Below are 18,270 nucleotides of genomic sequence, written 5' to 3'. Positions count from 1 at the left end.
TGTGTGTGGGCAGTATAGAACTATAAAGTGTGTGTGTGCAGTATATAAATATAGTGTGTGTGTGTGTGTGTGTGTGGGCAGCATAGAAATATAGTGTGTGTGTGGGCAGCATAGAAATATAGTGTGTGTGTGTGGGCAGTATATAAATATAATGTGTGTGTGTGTGTGTGTGGGCAGTATATAAATATAATGTGTGTGTGTGTGTGTGTGTGTGGGCAGTATATAAATATAGTGTGTGTGTGGGCAGCATAGAAATATAGTGTGTGTGTGTGGGCAGTATATAAATATAATGTGTGTGTGTGAGCAGTATATAAATATAATGTGTGTGTGTGTGGGCAGTATATAAATATAGTGTGTGTGTGTGGGCAGCATATAAATATAGTGTTTGTGTGGGCAGCATAGAAATATAGTGTGTGTGGGTGTGTGTGGGCAGTAAATAAATATAGTGTGTGTGTGGGCAGCATATAAATATAGTGTGTGTGTGTGGGCAGTATATAAATATAGTATGTGTGTGAGCAGCATATAAATATAGTGTGTGTGTGTGTGTGTGTGTGTGTGGGCAGTATTTAAATATAGTGTCTGTGTGTGTGTGAGCAGCATATAAATATAGTGTATGTGTGTGTGTGGGCAGTATATAAATATAGTGTGTGTGTGAGGGCAGTATATAAATATAGTGTGTGTGTATGGGCAGTATATAAATATAGTGTGTGTGTGTGTGTGTGTGGGCAGCATATAAATATAGCGCATGTGTGTGTGTGAGGGGGTCAGTATGTTAATATAATATGTGAGGGTAGGGGGGTCTTAATATAGTGTGGGAGGTAGGCTATTTAACGGTGGAGTGCAGGTGGGGGCTAAATTTTAATGGGTTCTATTTTATTTGTGGGGTGATGGTGGGGCAACTTAATTTATTTGTGCGGCTATTTAATTTAATATTGGGGCCTATTAATTTAAGGTGAGGTGACGGGACCTTTAATTTAATGCTGAGGTGGTTTGGGGCTATTATATTAAAATGGGACTGATTTTGGGGAGGAGGGTTATTTATTCATTGTGATTGTGAATATAAATTATTTAATGCCGGTGATAGTTATGGGAAATAGTTATATTGAACGTAAATGCTGTTTAAGTTATTGCTGGGGCTGTTTGGAGGGAGGAAAAAAGATTTATTTATTAAATGGGAATACTATTAATTTAATGTCAGGGCTGGTTGGAAGGAAATAGATCTATTTAGCAACTGTGAATATTATTATTTAAATGTTGGGGTGGAGGAAAGCTTAATTATAAAACTCGTGTGCTACTGATTTAACACTGGGGCTGGTTGGCGTTTTCTAAATCTCATGTATCCATTTTTTTCCAAATAGAGCCTTCAACATTCCAGGATCCAGACAAGCAGCAACTGAGTGGTGAAAGTGACAAGAACAGGTAGGAGAGAGCAGGACAGTCTGCCAACTGTCCTGAATCTGGAGGGACAGTGCCGAATTTGGGTTACTGCCTCACTTAGTCAGGATTTGGACAGTTGGTAGATATGTCTTGCTTCACACTGTACTGCTCCTGAAGGCAGAACTGCGTGCACCTAACAGTAGTGCACAAAGTATTGCCTGTGTATTATATATGTGCATTGCCTGTGTATTGTATATGTGTATATGTTTATTGTATAAAATTTGTCTAAAATTATTACTATGTTACATCATTGGACTGCTACTTATGGGCCAGTGTGGTGTGCTTGCTCCCCAGGCTAAAGTCTGCCAGCCAGCCCCTGCCTAAAACACTGACAAAAATTAACATAGGATTGGGAGTCTTTGTATATCTACAGTCACTGATACAACTGTCATCAAACGAGATACCAAACGTGCGGAAATGGTGCTCCAGGCCCTATAGTAGTCATTGGTCTTTTGCCCCCGATGAAAATTTTCGTTCCTACGCCCCTGCCTATGTGGCAATTGCACATGTGTAGCTAAGGTTGCGCATGCGTATAGCGATTGGGCCCTGACGATGAATCCACAGCATCTTCTCTGCTGGCGATGGAGACCTATGGACTCCATTGAGAAAGTAAGTTCACGCCATCTTGAAATAGCGTTAGTTTTTTAAGGCTCATCGCAGCTTACTAAATAGACCCCTCAGTCTCAAGTCTTCAGTTAGCTTATACTATCATACTTATATAACTCTATACATAATTCTCTAACTTACACCAAAACTTTAGTAATACTAGAATTTATAGCTCAACAATTAACGTGTACAATTTCTAATCCAAATGCTACTCTACCCATTCCTCTCTTGTTGCTATCTGGTTCATGTTCCTAACTAGAACCGCTCATTGGTTGTCCTATCACTCTCCCTTTTACCTATGTTTACTTTAAATTCAACAATCACTTACATTGTTTGCTTACTATGGCTATAACAGTTTCTTTTCTTGCTCACTGTTCCTGCAATGTTTTACTATCTAACAGCTGTCCTCTATTTCTTCTAGAAAATTAGGCAATGCACAATTCTACAGAGAACTTTCCATCTGTCAACATGTTGCAATTGTTGTTTTTAATGTCCCTTAATAGGAAATGTCTGTTCACATGTGTAAGTGGACAACAACTGTGCAGCACACTGGTGCATAACAAGGCCAGACTAAAAAATCCTGACCTTGCTTAAATGAAGTAAACAGGAATAAAACAGCTCTTTCCTGCAGAGGACGAAGGTAGACCCTGTGGTGCAGATGTCACTTTGCACCTCCTCTGATGACATACGTTCTGCTTGCACAAAATGGGCGAGGAGGTCACATGATGGGGAGGAGGTCACATGATGGGGAGGAGGTCACATGTTGTGAAAGTTGGCAGCTTCGGGCAAAGAATATATTCAACTTCATTCTTCACCCTCTGTCAATAAGAGCAGGAAAAACACAAGAGGCAGAAAGAAGGAAATAGCTTGGGGTCCAAAGATTGGGGTCTCGCAGGGCTGCATGCAGGCCTAGGCCTGTCTGTTGTCCATCACTGACCCAGATAGTACACACAGCACATATCAAGATGCACACTTATCCTCTACTCCACAAACTGAAAGTGTAAACATAACTTCAAAATTCCGACTTTGAGCTGCTTTATAACTAGGGGTGAGCGGGTTCGGATTTTTGAAATCCGAACACCCCCGAACAGTGCCGATCCCAGCCTGGATCCGAGCACTGTTCGGGGATTCCCCCCCGACGCAAAACTCAGAACGAGGCAAAACGTCATCACCCCGCCGTCGGATCTCGCGTGATCCGGATTCATATTATTCCCCGCTTCCCGCCGCCATCTTCACTCGGGCATTGGAGAGGGAAGAGGGAGGGTGTGTGGTGGTGTCCTCTGTCTTGCTCAGTCCAGTGGTGCTGTCTGGTACTCTGTCCTGTGCTGCTTAAGTCCAGTCCAGTGGCATTGCCATATAAGTCCAGTCCAGTGGTATAGCCATATAAACCCAATGGTGCTGTCCTGTGCTGCTTAAGTCCAGTCCAGTGGTACTGCCATATAAGTCCAGTCCAGTGGTACAGCCATATAAACCCAATGGTGCTGTCCTGTGCTGCAAAAGTCCAGTGGTGGTGTCCTGTACTGCATAAGTCCAGTGGTTCTGTCCTGTGCTGCTTAAGTCCAGTCCAGTGGCACTGCCGTATAAGTCCAGTGGTACTGCCGTATAAGTCCACTGATCCTGCCGTATAAGTCCAGTGGTACTGCTGTATAAGTCCACTGATCCTGCCGTATAAGTCCAGTGGTACAGCCGTATAACTCCAGTCCAGTGGTACTCTCCTGTGCCGCATATAATTTTTAAAGGCTTTGCCGAGTGTGTGTGGTTTAGGGGTACGCTCTCTTGTGCTGCATATAATGGAGAACAAAAATTTGGAGGATAAAGTAGGGAAAGATCAAGAACCACTTCCTCCTAATGCTGAAGCTGCTGCCACTAGTCATGACATAGACGATGAAATGTCATCAACGTCGTCTGCCAAGGCCGATGCCCAATGTCATAGTAGAGGGCATGTAAAATCCAAAAAGCCAAAGTTCACTAAAATGATCAAAAAAAAGAAATTAAAATCATCTGAGGAGAAACGTAAACTTGCCAATATGCCATTTACGACACGGAGTGGCAAGGAATGGCTTAGGCCCTGGCCCGTGTTCATGACTAGTGGTTCAGCTTCACACAACGATCTAAGCCCTCCCCCCCCCCCCCCTCTTGAAAATTTAAGAGAGTTAAGCTGTCATCAAAAACACAGCAAACAACTCTGCCTTCTAAAGACATGGCATCACAAATCCCCAAGGAGAGTCCAAGGGTGTTGGTGGTTGCGATGCCTGACCTTCCCATCACTGTACGGGAAGAGGTTGCTCCTTCCACCATTTGCAGCACGCCCTCTGCATATGCTGGAAGGATCACCCACAGTGCAGTTCCAGATTTTGATAATGAAGGTGTCAATGTTGTACACCAGGAGGAGGATATTGATGTAGCTGGCGCTGAGGAGGAAGTTGACGAGGAGGATGCTGATGTGGTTTGCTTAAATGAGGCACCAGGGGGGGGGAAACAGTTGTTGTCCATGGGATGAAAAAGCCCATCGTCATGCCTGGGCAGAAGACCAATAAATCCACCTCTTCGGTCTGGAATTATTTCTATCCCAATCCGGACAACAAATGTATTGCCATATGTAGCTTATGTAAAGCTGCAATAAGCAGGGGTAAGGATCTTGGCCACCTAGGGACATCCTCCCTTATACGTCACCTGAAGATCCTTCATAATTCTGTGTTTAGTTCAGGAACTGTGGCTAGGACCGTCAGCAGTCCAGGGACACCTAAATCCCTTGATCCTGTTGTATCCACACCAGCAACACCCTCCTCGTCAATTTGCTCCTCGATCCGGATCGGAGGTAGTCCTGCAGGCCATGTCACCGGCATAACTGAGTCCTCTTCAATCCGGGATTCTTCTGGAGGATCCTGCAGCGCTACGCCTACTACTGCCACTGCTGCTGTTGCTGCTGGGAGTCGGTCATCTTTTTAGAGGGGAAGTCTTAAGACCGCTACGTCTTTCACTAAGCAATTGACCGTACAACAGTCGTTTGCCATGAGGACGAAGTACGACAGCAGTCATCCTATGGCAAAGCGGATAACTGCGGCCTTGACAGCTATGTTGGTGTTAGACGTGCGTCATCAGTGGAGTGGGATTTAGACGGTTGATGGAGGTATTGTGTCCCCGGTACCAAATCCCGTCTAGATTCCACTTCACTAGGCAGGCGATACCCGGGATGTGTGAGGATGAGGAAGTACACACTGAAGGGGGCGAGGAATCAGAGGATGAGGATGAGGACGACATATTGCCTCAGTAGAGCTAGTTTACTTTGTACAGGGAGAGATGAATTGCTTTTTTTGTGTGGGGGCCCAAACAAACCAATCATTTCAGCCACAGTAGTTTGGTAGGCCCTGTCGCTGAAATGATTGGTTTGTTAAAGTGCGCATGTCCTATTTCCCCAACATAAGGGTGGGTGGGAGGGCCCAAGGACAATTCCATCTTGCACCTCTTTTTTTTCTTTGCCAGCTCGTTTTGTGGGGGTCCAAATGAACCAATCATTTCAGCCACAGTTTTGTAGGCCCTGTCGCTGAAATGATTGGTTTGTTAAAGTGCGCATGTCCTATTTCCCCAACATAAGGGTGGGTGGGAGGGCCCAAGGACAATTCCATCTTGCACCTCTTTTTTTGGCATTATGTGCTCTTTGGGGCCTAGTTTTTCAAACTGCCGTCCTGTCTGCCACTGCAGTGCCACTCCTAGATGGGCCACGTGTTTGTGCCGCCCACTTGTGTCGCTTAGCTTAGTCATCCAGCTACCTCGGTGCAACCTTTTGGCCTAAAAACAATATTTTGAGGTGTGAGGTGTTCAGAATAGACTGGAAATGAGTGCAAATGAATGTTAATGAGGTTAATAATAGCGTAGGAGTGAAAAAAAAAATAAATCTGGATTTTAGCCATTTTTATGCTTTTTTAAAAAAAAATCAGAACCCAAAACCCAAAACCTTGAGGGGGGTGTTTTGGCAAAACCCATTAGAACCCAAAAGCTGAAGGTAATCAGAACCCAAAACCCAAAACACGAAAAGTGGCCGGTGCACATCCCTATTTATAATCACCCATTTCATTAAAGTAAACTTTTACATTTTCTCACGAAATACTCCTTGGTTAAACTCAGAGCTGGTGCAAAAGTGAAATACTTTTGTGCAGTGGAAATGGTTGTGCACTATTCTACACAACTTCCAGTGTGCCTACTTCGTACTAGCAATAACTATTGGTCAACAGAAACTTCTGCAACTCCACACACGCACCATCTTGCTCTTAAATCAAAGCACACTGCACAACAAAAGAGAATGTGTGCTACACCTTGGCTGTTTTGAGCTTCATGAACAAGGTCCTGGGTGTATCTGCTCTCATATGACAGGAACTTAGGGAGGAATTCAATTCCCCCCGAATTTGCGTGGCGTTGAAAACTATTACCGTTATTACGGTAGTTTTAACCCGGCTTTCTCGCAGCTCCGTGAGCTACGTTGATAAAAAGCCGGCGTTGAAACTACCGTAATGACGGCAATAAAGCGCATTATTACCGTAAAAACAGTAATAATGCGCAGGCCGCATTACTTTTACCGGTAACGCGGCCAATTGAAATCCCCCCTTAGTGTTACATTGCTTGCTATGTGCAGGAAAAACAGTGTAAGATGGCTGGATTTCCTTGTACTAAAAAAATTGCAGGTGCAGAAAACACCAGTTTGAGATTCCACTGAGGCCTAGAAGAGGGCTGTTTAAGACTTGTCTTTTATTTTTTGCTATTTGACCTATGTCAGCTGCCCATTTTTCCAGTCAAAACTATAATGACTTGAGCTCCCAGTGTTTTGAAACATAAAACCAAGATGTCTGTTCCATAAAAGATGCACAATGCTCCTATTTGTGCGGCTATATTTCTTAAGGTCATATTCCCTCTAATTATGTTACACCAAGGGATATAATTACTAAACTGCAGGTTTGAAAAAGTGGAAATATTGCCTATAACAACCAATCAGATTCTAGCTGTCATTTATTCACTCTACAAAATGATAGCTAGAATCTAATTGGTTGCTATAGGCAACATATCCACTTTTTCAAACCTGCAGTTTAGTAAATATACCACCAAGACTATTTGGATATTAGCTTCATGATAAACTTCTGAATCCAACCGCCCCTCTCCACCCTGAGGGTAGTTAAAACCAGTTCTTTGCTAGACATATACTCATCTCATACTTGCCTACTCTCCCGGAATTTCCCGGAGGCTCCCGAATTTCGGGGAGTCCTGTCGGACTCCCGGAAGAGTAGGCAACCCTCCCGGATCCCAAAAAATGCTGATGTTCACGGCATCGAATATTGCTTTTCAATGACTTTCGACATTTTATGGTGGGGGCGGAGCTATGGTGATGCAAAGACGTCACCACGCCCTCTCCTACTCCTGCTGTCACATGACCTGTCCTAAGTCGGCAAGTATGACTCATCTCTTTGCATTCAGTGATCATTGTATGTATGTTGTCTACAAAAACAGGGGGTGGGTGGGGTTTACATGAGACCTGTTAACCTTTTCCATCACTTATATCTTAGTGAGAGCAGGCAGCCTAGCGTTGCAAAAGCACTAAACACGCCCATCAGGACATGGTTACACCCCCATCATTCTGTAGTCACGCCCCCTGTCCCAAGGCCAACTACCCAAATGTTGGGCGGTATGGGAAAAATGCTTGTATGACATACACTATGGGGGAATTCAATTCCCCCTGAATTAACGCGGCGTTAAAGTTATTACCGTTATTTCGGTAATTTAAACACAGTTTTCTTTTTAAAGCCGGTGTTGAAACTACAGTAATAACGGTAATAATGCACAGGCCACGGTACTTTTACCCGTAACGTGGCCAATTGAATTCCCCTTTATGTGTGTATGTCTTTATGTGTGTTCCTCCTACTTGCCAACCTTTGGCAAGCTAATTCTGGGAGATCCCAGGCAGGAGGGTGTGGTTGGAGGGCGGGATGGGCGGGGCGTGGCAATGTGCGTCATTGTGGCTCCGCCCCCCGCGACAAAATGACGTTTTTGTCTCGGGGGCGGGACCAAAATTACGCGACTCACCGCGAATCTCGTCATTTTGATGAGCAAGATGCCATATGCAGGATGTTTGCCTGCTCTTCCAGGAGCCCGGGAGACCTACCCGAATTTCGGGAGTCTCCCGGACATTTCAGGAGAGTTGGCAAGTATGGTGTTCCTATGTCTGTGTTTTTGTTTCACAGCATACATAACAATGACATCTTTTGTCCACACTATGTCACCAATCTTTATTTCCAAGTCAAATATTTGGACAAGGAAAATTAAAGTGGGGGGAGGAACATATTTTATTTCTAAATGGCCTCATGATTTGTGCTGGCAGCCCTGGTTATGGGGTCACAGTTCTCTGCTTACTTGAAGCAATTACATTTTACACCAAGTGTTTTATGCTATATTGTTGTTTTAATAAAGCTTTATGTTTTTAAAGTCTGTTATGTGTTTCTTTTGGAGGTCAATGAGGTAAAGGTCAAGGGGCAGGAGGTCATGGAACGTACCAACTACAGAAGAAGAAGACATTTGAGATCCACAGGTCGGTGTCATCTATATAATGTGTCACAAAGTCACACTAATCTTAGTCATAATATAGTATATAGTACACAGTGCAGAAATCTTATTAAAGTGTGTTATATATTACTACAATAACTGCAGTGTATTACTATATTCTAGTTAGTTTCATTTAATTACTCTTTAATCAATCTTAGAAGCAGTTCCAACATCAGGATGATATATTGGTTATAAGTTTCGGAAGATCTTTAAAACTGAGAATCTCTGGAATTTGGAAAAGTTTTGTCATTATGCTGCACTGATACCCAAACATATAGCACCAATCATATTGTCATCATCATCATCTATTTATATAGCGCCACTAATTCCACAGCGCTGTACAGAGAACTCACTCACATCAGTCCCTTCCTCATTGAAGTATATTATCCAATGAAGTACAGATAATATTTATCATTCACATCAGCCCCTGTCTTATTGGAGCATACAGTATAATTCCACATACATTGTTGCCAGCAAATCAATTAACCTACCAGTATGTTTTTGGACTGTGGGAGGAAACTCACACAAACACAGGGAGAACATACAAACTGCACCTAGATAGGGCTCTAATTGGAATTTGACTCATAAGACTGGTGCTGTGACACAGCGATGGTAACCACTGTGCAGCTCACGTTCTCTGCCACGGAAACGCATTCCTGAGCAAGTTAGCATGGCTTAATTTACTGTAATTATTCCTATAGTCCAGTTGTTCCCAAACCTACTCAGATAGAGGCACTCCTAATCCAAAATAATTACTGAGCAGTCCTGTTTAATAAGTAAGTAGTTGGGTTAAAATAATGTAATAAGTATTTAGATCAGGACAGAAATACTTATTAACTTGTTTGCCAAAATAATACACATAAATCCAAGGAAAAAGAATATTTTTAGATTTTTTTCAATTATATTTCTGTCAAAGAACATTTTACAGCTATCATTAAGAGGAATAAGATCAAACAAAATAGCAACAACAACATGTACAAAAATCATTACACCGGGCCCCTTCACCATCAAACTGGTCCCCTACACCATCACACTGTGCCCCTTTATAATCACATGTGCACCTTTACAATCACACTGTGCCCCTACACAATAACACTGTGCCCCTTCATCATATCATAACACTGTGCCCCTTCATCATCAAACTGTGCTTCTTCATCATAACACTGTGCCCCTTCATCATAACACTGTGCCCCTTCACAATAACATTGTGCCCCTTCATTATCACACTGTGCCCCTTCATCATAACACTGTGCCCCTTCATCATAACACTGTGCCCCTTCACAATAACACTGTGCTTCTTCATCATAACACTGTGCCCCTTCATCATAACACTGTGCCCCTTCACAATAACATTGTGCCCCTTCATCATAACACTGTGCCCCTTCATCATAACACTGTGCCCCTTCACAATAACACTGTGCTTCTTCATCATAACACTGTGCCACTTTATAATCACATGTACCCCTTCACAATGACATGTGCCCCACCATCTGCCAGGCGCTGTAGAGCAAACTTGCCAACCTTTGGCAAGCTAATTCCGGGAGATCCCAGGCAGGGGGGCGTGGTTGGAGGGCGGAAGGGATGGGGTGCGGTGAATCGTGTTATTTTGGCCCCGCCCCCGGCGACAAAATGTTGTTTTCTCCCCATGGGGGGCAGGGCCAAAATGACGCAATTCACTGCGAATCGCGTCATTTTGAGGAACAAATTTGTTCATATTGCACCTGCATTACTCCACTCACCTCTATTTAACACCCATGAACTGTTGTCCTATTTATTATCTCTAACAAGTACAGCCTCCACCTGTCGCCAGAAAATAAAAGGCCACACATCTTACAATCCCCTTGCCTATCTTTCGCTCACTCTGCTTCTATTAGCTGGTGATATATCACCTAATCCAGGTCCCCCACACTCCTCACACACATACATCAGAACACTACCGTTCTATAGCAAACCTCAAACACATCACCTGTCTACCCTCTCTTCCCAAGTCCTTTAAATGTGCCCTTTGGAATGCACGATCTGTTTGTAACAAACTTACCTCCGTTCATGATCTCTTCCTCTCAAAAAACCTCAACCTTCTGGCAATAACAGAAACATGGCTCATGCAATCAGACACTGCCTCACCTGCAGCACTTTCACATGGTGGCCTCCATCTCACCCACACCTCCAGACCTGAAGGCAGACAAGGAGGTGGGGTTGGACTACTTCTCTCCCCACAGTGCACATACACAGTTCTACCAAATGTCCCATCACTCACGTTCACATCTTTTGAAGTACATGCTATTCGCATTTTTAATCCATTCTCCCTACGTGTTGCGGTGATCTATCGTCCCCCTGGAGCACACCAACAATTTATTGAGGATTTCTCTGCATGGCTCCCTCACTTCTTATCTTCAGACATCCCCACCATCATCATGGGTGACTTCAACATCCCCATTGATAACCCACCTTCCAAAGCTGCTTCCAAACTACTCTCTCTAACATCCTCACTTGACCTCTCCCAGTGGATTGAATCATCTACTCATAAGGATGGCCACTGCCTTGATCTTGTTTTCTCTAGACTATGCTCAGTTTCTAACTTTATTAATACACCCTTCCCCCTCTCGGATCATCACCTTATCAGCTACACTCTCACGCCCACTGCTCTAACCTCTCTACTGTCTAACTCAACCAAGCCTCCTCATACTCGTAGAAATCTGAATTCTATTAATCTTCAACAGTTTTCCACCTCTCTCCAACACCTTCTCTCCCCTATCTCTACATTCTCATCCCCTGAGATGGCAGTACCTCATTTTCACCTAACCTTAGCAACGGCCCTTGATCAAGTGGCTCCAGCGACACTTCATACTACACGTCGACTTCGATGTCAACCGTGGCACACCAAAGCAACACGAAATCTTCAAAAACTGTCCCGTAAAGCAGAACGTCACTGGCGTAAATCTCGAAGCTCTAATGACTTCTTCACATATACTTCTGTCTACCACTCCTATCGAAATGCTCTGGACACTGCAAAACAAACATACTTTCAATCTCTTATCTATGCTCAGGCTTCTAACCCCAAACGCCTTTTCAATACATTTAATCATCTTCTCAATCCTCCCACCCGAACCCTCCATCTACTATCAGTGCTCAGGATCTTGCTACCTACTTCAAGGACAAGATTGATAAGATCAGACTAGAAATGGTATCCTCTTCCTCAACAAGCCATCAGCTCATTTCCTTCCCACTACCCTCTGACACCCTCTCTTCATTTGACCCCACAAATGAAGAGGAAATTTCTACGCTCTTCTTATCTTCCTACTCTACCTCCTGTCCTCTTGATCCTATTCCCTCGCAAATTGGTAGATCCCTGTCTTCTGTGCTCATTTCACCTCTAACTCAAATCTGTAATCTCTCACTCTCTACTGGCATCTTTCCATCACTATACAAGCATGCAGTGATTACTCCTATTCTAAAAAAACAAAACTCCGACCCAAACTCTCTCTCAAATTACCGTCCCATCTCTCAGCTCCCTTGCCCCTCCAAGCTTCTAGAGAGACTTGCCTACACTCGCCTCACACGCTTTCTTTCCGCAAACAACCTGTTGGATCCTCTTCAGTCAGGCTTTCGTTCTCAACACTCCACAGAGACTGCACTGACCAAGGTTGTTAATGATCTGATCACTGCTAAGACTGAACGCCATTACTCTCTTCTAATTCTCCTTGATCTCTCGGCTGCATTTGACACAGTTGACCACTCTCTTCTCATACAAACGCTGCAATCCCTAGGTCTTCAAGACACAGTTCTATCCTGGTTCTCATTTTACCTCTCTAATCGCTCTTTCACTGTTAATTTCTCTGGAGCCACATCTGCTCCGCTTCCCCTATCAGTTGGAGTACCACAAGGCTCGGTGCTAGGTCCTCTGCTGTTCTCTATCTATACCGCTTCTCTTGGAAATCTAATAAGTTCCTTTGGCTTTCAGTATCATCTCTATGCGGATGATACCCAAATCTATCTATCCTCTCCTGATATCTCGACATCTGTGTTGTCCCGTGTAACTGACTATCTTTCTGCCATTTCATCTTGGATGTCCTCTCGTCAACTCAAACTTAATCTTTCTAAAACAGAGTTAATAATATTCCCACCCGCCAACAAGAGCATACCTGACATTTCTATCTCTGTTGATAACATGACCATAAATCCCACCCCACAAGCTCGCTGCCTAGGTGTAATTCTTGATTCACGCCTATCCTTTGTTCCCCACATTGACTCTATATCTAAATCATGTTACATACATCTAAAGAACATTTCCAGAATCCGCACATATCTCACACAAGACACTGCTAAAACCTTAATTCATGCACTAATCATCTCCCGCATTGACTATTGCAATTCCCTCCTTACTGGTCTTCCCAAAAACAGACTCAAACCCCTAAAATCTATTTTGCATGCTTCGGCAAGACTGATTTTCCTTGCAAATAGCTATTCCTCTGTTGAATCACTCTGTATGTCTCTACACTGGCTGCCTGTCTTCTACCGAATCCAATATAAAATACTTTTACTAACCTACAAGGCCATCAACAAAGCTGCACCAACATACATCTCCTCTCTTGTCTCAAAATATCTCCCAACTCGGCAACTCCGTTCTGCAAAAGATCTGCGTCTCTCATCCACCCTCATTACATCCTCCCATTCCCGGTTACAGGACTTTTTTCGGGCTGCACCCACTCTATGGAACTCTCTCCCTCGCACAATAAGACTCTCCTCTGTTTTACAAACTTTCAAGCGTTCTCTGAAAACCTACCTATTCAGACAAGCGTATAATATTCCTCAACCACCATCTTAACCTCACTACCTTTAGCCTGTTACACAATTTCACACAAGACAACTACCCCCGGACCAACATTATTGTGTGACAGGATCATTTAGCTTATGAGTCACCCTACCTTTGCAGTCTGGCTGGGCCAAGATGCAAAATGTATACTTAACCTCATGTGTCAATCTCCCATTGTCCCATAGATTGTAAGCTTGCGAGCAGGGCCTTCTCACCTCTTTGTCTGTTTTACCCAGTTTGTTTATTAGTTTATTACGTTTGTCCCCAATTGTAAAGCGCTACGGAATATGTTGGCGCTATATAAATAACTGATGATGATGATGATGATGTTGCCATATGCGGGATATTTGCCTGCTCTCTACCTACCCGAATTTCGGGAGTCTCCCAGACATTTCGGGAGAGTTGGCAAGTATGCTGTAGAAGTAAGTAGTTTTGTTTTTTTTCCGGTCAGCCGGCGGACAAATGGGGGTGGCAGGCAGAGGGCCGCGGCACCCCTGTGTGAACAGTTTGGGAACCACTGCTATAATCATTACGGATTTTTGGTCGTTTTTTCATTTCTGGGTTGCAAAAACAAAATATAACATCTGTGGAACTGAAATAGCTAAATAGTACAATATCTTTATTAACTGCATTCAAATGTTTTTATAATCACATAGGCAAAAAGTGTAGTGATTTAAGTTGAAGCAATGAATGAGGACACCAACAAAGAGGACAAGAAACATTGTTCTGTTAATCTTGATAAACTTCTTGTGGATTATTCAGAGATTGAGAAGGTAAATGTAGTATAATTTGCTCTCGGACAATTGTTATTATTTTCTGTAAGTTTCTTTCCATTATCAATGTTTTCTTTACTTTAGTTGTGATTGCTTTATACACAAGGTTTAAAAAAACAACAGTAGATGAAAATGAAAGAAAATAAGCATTGTAGATGCTGTTTATGTAGATGTGGGTGTAGAAAGACTCTCCGGATGGAAACTGATTCATCAATGCACGTATTCTGAGTGCAACCCCCCTTCAGTATTATACAGACATATTTAGGCTTTGCATACTCACGATCTGAAAATAGGTCTGCTGTCCTCTTCTACACAAGACACTGCATGATACAATCCCTGGATTATAAATTTACAAAGGTACCCACAAGAAAATAAAATAAAAAAATGAATGTCACCTGGTAATAATAATAATAATAATAATAATAATAATAATAATAAAAGAGAACAGAAACGTGCATGGCCAGTGACCTCACTTTCTCTCAGGTACTGGCAGGTCATACATTTACATCCTGCCCATCAAGATACAGTTAATCAGTTATGCCTACAGTGGCAGTGGGGTAAGATGGACGGCATGCTTTTGGAAAAAAGGCCATGGAAGAATTACCACTATGGTCCATAGTCTTAAAATATTGGGTTAGACTTGGACACCCTAGCAGACCTCGTAGTAATAGGAAGTGTCACTGGTTGATGATTTCCCAAAAGTCCACCTGAGCATTCAGACAGGTCTGCAGAGTGGCAGCGGCGTCTTCACTGTGGAGGTGATATAGAAGTACACAGGAGAGCACCAGCCTGCAGGATGGGGAAGGTCTGAGGTCCTGATGAGCTGGAAGCCCTGGAGCAGGATCAGAGGTGATGCGCAACAATCTGCAGCGTGGTTGCTGAATCCAATGAATAACGAGGTGGATGCAATAAACAGGAGCCAGAGGAGGAGACGTCTAACAGGTAAGGAGACCTGAAGATCGACCACCTTAGTAGGGAGGTAGGTGCTTTAAATAGACAGGGCTGACAGGCAGTTAGCCAATCAAGTGAATGCAGGAAGTTTTGAAAAGACCAGGTGTGTGCATCCTTGATTCAGACCATCAAGTGAATGCATGGAGTGAAAACCAAGGGAAACAGGTATGAGCAGAGACCAGAATGAATGGTTAACTGGCGCGATGTGTGACAGATAACCAGTTTATATCTTTGTAAATTGAGCATCATTCTTTGTATGCAGGCAGAAGCATTATGCAGAGGCTTCCTCAGTATGGTGATGAGTGGTTGATAGTCTATCTCAACAGTAACAGGATGCCCATATATATATATAGTCATGAAACATGTGACAGGCAAATACGCTAAAAGTTTTTTTACAATCTGTGCATATTCAGTCTCTATCAGTGCTCTGGTGGAGAAGGATATAGGTCTGTTATTTTGGAGGCAAACAGCACCTGGTTCGTGTTGTGAGACATCTGCCGGGATCAGCATTGGTAAAGGCACATTAAAGTGCTGGATGGCTTATTAATATGTGTTTTCATTTTGTAACTACAGCCTGCTGTGGCTCCTGCCAGCACAATTATGTATCTTGGAGTAGTAGGAGCTGTCTCAGTGGTGCAGATGTTGCTTCGTAGTTGGGAAGAAATTTCAACAGGTAGTTTGTCATTTCCAGGAATCGCTGAAGACTGAGTTTGTCCTCAGGGTACGGCATTTGCTGAATGGGTGCCGCCTTTTTAGGATCTGGTTGACCCGCTTGTCAGTGAGGAGGTGACCCACATATGGAACTGACACCCGACCTGACAACTGACGGAGGCGCTCATCGTGTTCGCATGTTGCTACCCCAGATGAGGATGTCATCGTCAATGATTTCACACTGGTATCCCACAAACAGGTGTTCCTAGCATTGTTGGAAAACTTTACTGCTGGTAGTCAGGCCATAAGGCATACGCAAAAAGCATATAGCCCCATAGGTGTCATGAACGTGATGAGCATGAACGACTCTTTGTCCAATTGTATCTGCCGAAATCCGCATTTAGCATCCAGGGCGGTGAAGATTTTTGCCTCAAGCATATTAGCGATAACTTCAATTATAACCATTCTCAATGGTGTGTCGGGGCCTCAGCAGTGTTTTGTTTAGGTGCACGGGGTCTAAGCATAATCTGACTGATCCGTCTTTTTTCACTGTGTCACGGTTTGGTACACTGGACTCTTGGACCTGCCCAACTTGGCGCTACTCCCAGCAGGGCGCGGAGGTGATTTGGGCTTAGTGGCATCCGTCCGCAGGTCGCGGTCCCTACCAGGAGTGTCAGGCGAAATGCCAGGGGAGTAGGTGTAAGAGGTATGCAGACACACTGGAGATAATTGGGATGTAAGCTCCTCAACCAAGTAGCGGAGTGAAGACAGATGCAGGATGAACAATTCAAGTAGCGGTTTAATGATGATTAGAGGTTTGAACAGAACAGTCTGTAGTATATTAACACAAGGAGAATATTTGCAGCATGTACAGTTCCACTAGCAGAGTAACAGGAGTAAATACAGCTTAGCAGTATAATGACATAATAAGAGTAGTAGTAGTAGTAGCATGAACAGTCCAGCAGCAGAATGGTAGCGACAATTGCAGCTTAAGTATTTGGGTCCACAATATGGCAGCACGATTAGAGAGGTGCAGTTAACAGTCCAGCCAGCAGGGTAATAACGATAAGTGCAGCCTGAGTGGAATAGCCCGTAATACAGCAACACAATAGAGACATATGCAGCATGAACAGTCCAGCCAACAGAGGTAGATGAAATCAAGCAGCTTGAGAGATACAACCTGTAGTATGGCCGGGCCACGGGGGCGAATGCAGAGTAGATGATCCAGACAGCATGATAATGGAGATTGGTGCGGCTTGAGCAGAATAGCCCGTGGAGCAGCAACACAGCGGAGACAGGTGTAGTTTGAGCGATGTAGCCCGTGGAGCAGTAACACGGCAGAGACAGGTGTAGCTTGAATGGTATAGCCCGTGGAGCAGCAACACAGCAGAGTCAGGTGCAGCTTGTGTGGTATAGCCCGTAGAGCAGCAACACAGCAGAGTCAGGTGCAGCTTGAGCGGTATAGCCCGTGGAGCAGCAACACAGCAGAGTCAGGTGCAGCTTGAGCGGTATAGCCCGTGGAGCAGCAACACAGCAGAGTCAGGTGCAGCTTGAGCGGTATAGCCCGTGGAATGGCAACACAGGGGAGACAGGTGCAGCTTGAGCGGTATAGCCCGTGGAACAGCAACACAGTGGAGACAGGTGCAGCTTGAGCGGTATATCCCGTGGAACAGCAACACAGCAGAGACAGGTGCAGCTTGAGGGGTTTAGCCCGTGGAACAGCAACATAGTGGAGACAGGTGCAGCTTGAGCGGTATATCCCGTGGAACAGCAACACAGCGGAGAGAGGTGCAGCTTGAGCGGTATATCCCGTGGAACAGCAACACAGCAGGGACAGGTGCAGCTTGAGTGGTATAGCCCGTGGAACAGCAACATAGCGGTGACAGGTGCAGCTTGAGCGATATAGCCCGTGGAACAGCAACACAGCGGAGAGAGGTGCAGCTTGAGCGATATAGCCCGTGGAACAGCAACACAGCTGAGACAGGTGCAGCTTGAGCGATATAGCCCGTGGAACAGCAACATAGCTGAGACAGGTGCAGCTTGAGCGGTATAGCCTGTGGAACAGCAACACAGCAGAGGCACTGACGATCCAAGTAGACACACAGGAAACAGACAAGGTCCTAATCAGGCAGGTAACTTGATCAACAGGCCCAGAGGAAAGGGAGGAAGTGGCTTTTCAAGTTTAGAGCCAGAACTAAGAACCAATAGGAAACTTGCAATGGACAGAAAGGATCTAGGTCTGCGCATGCGCAGAACCAACGCCAGGAGCTGAGGTATGCTTATTGAGGGACAGGTGAGTATCTTAGTCTTCGGTTGTGGAAGCTGAATGAGCGCTGTGTGACACACTGCAGCTGTCATGGAGACCCACTGTGTTGCTTCCTATTTCCAAATAATTACATGCAGTCTAATTCAGAAAGCATTTTGTCCTTTATGGCAACAGGGATGTGCAGGGTG

General features: G+C 44.2%; 1 protein-coding gene across 1 annotated transcript in view; it reads left to right on the top strand.

Annotated features, from left to right (window-relative positions):
• The first annotated feature begins 8,543 nt into the window (after positions 1-8,543).
• The window catches only part of CCDC152 (coiled-coil domain containing 152), a 63,997-nt gene continuing 54,270 nt past the window's right edge, over positions 8,544-18,270 (top strand). Inside the window, exons 1-2 of the mRNA XM_075184086.1 lie at positions 8,544-8,614; positions 14,098-14,214. Of these exons, the coding sequence (XP_075040187.1) occupies positions 14,128-14,214 (87 nt within the window). The 5' untranslated portion in view covers positions 8,544-8,614; positions 14,098-14,127. The remainder of the gene's footprint in view (positions 8,615-14,097; positions 14,215-18,270) is intronic.

The sequence above is a fragment of the Mixophyes fleayi genome, chromosome 1 (assembly GCF_038048845.1).
Source record: "Mixophyes fleayi isolate aMixFle1 chromosome 1, aMixFle1.hap1, whole genome shotgun sequence".
Taxonomy (NCBI): Eukaryota; Metazoa; Chordata; class Amphibia; order Anura; family Limnodynastidae; genus Mixophyes; species Mixophyes fleayi.
The sequence above is the reverse complement of the archived record's forward strand: the minus strand, read 5'-3'. Positions and strand labels throughout refer to the sequence as shown.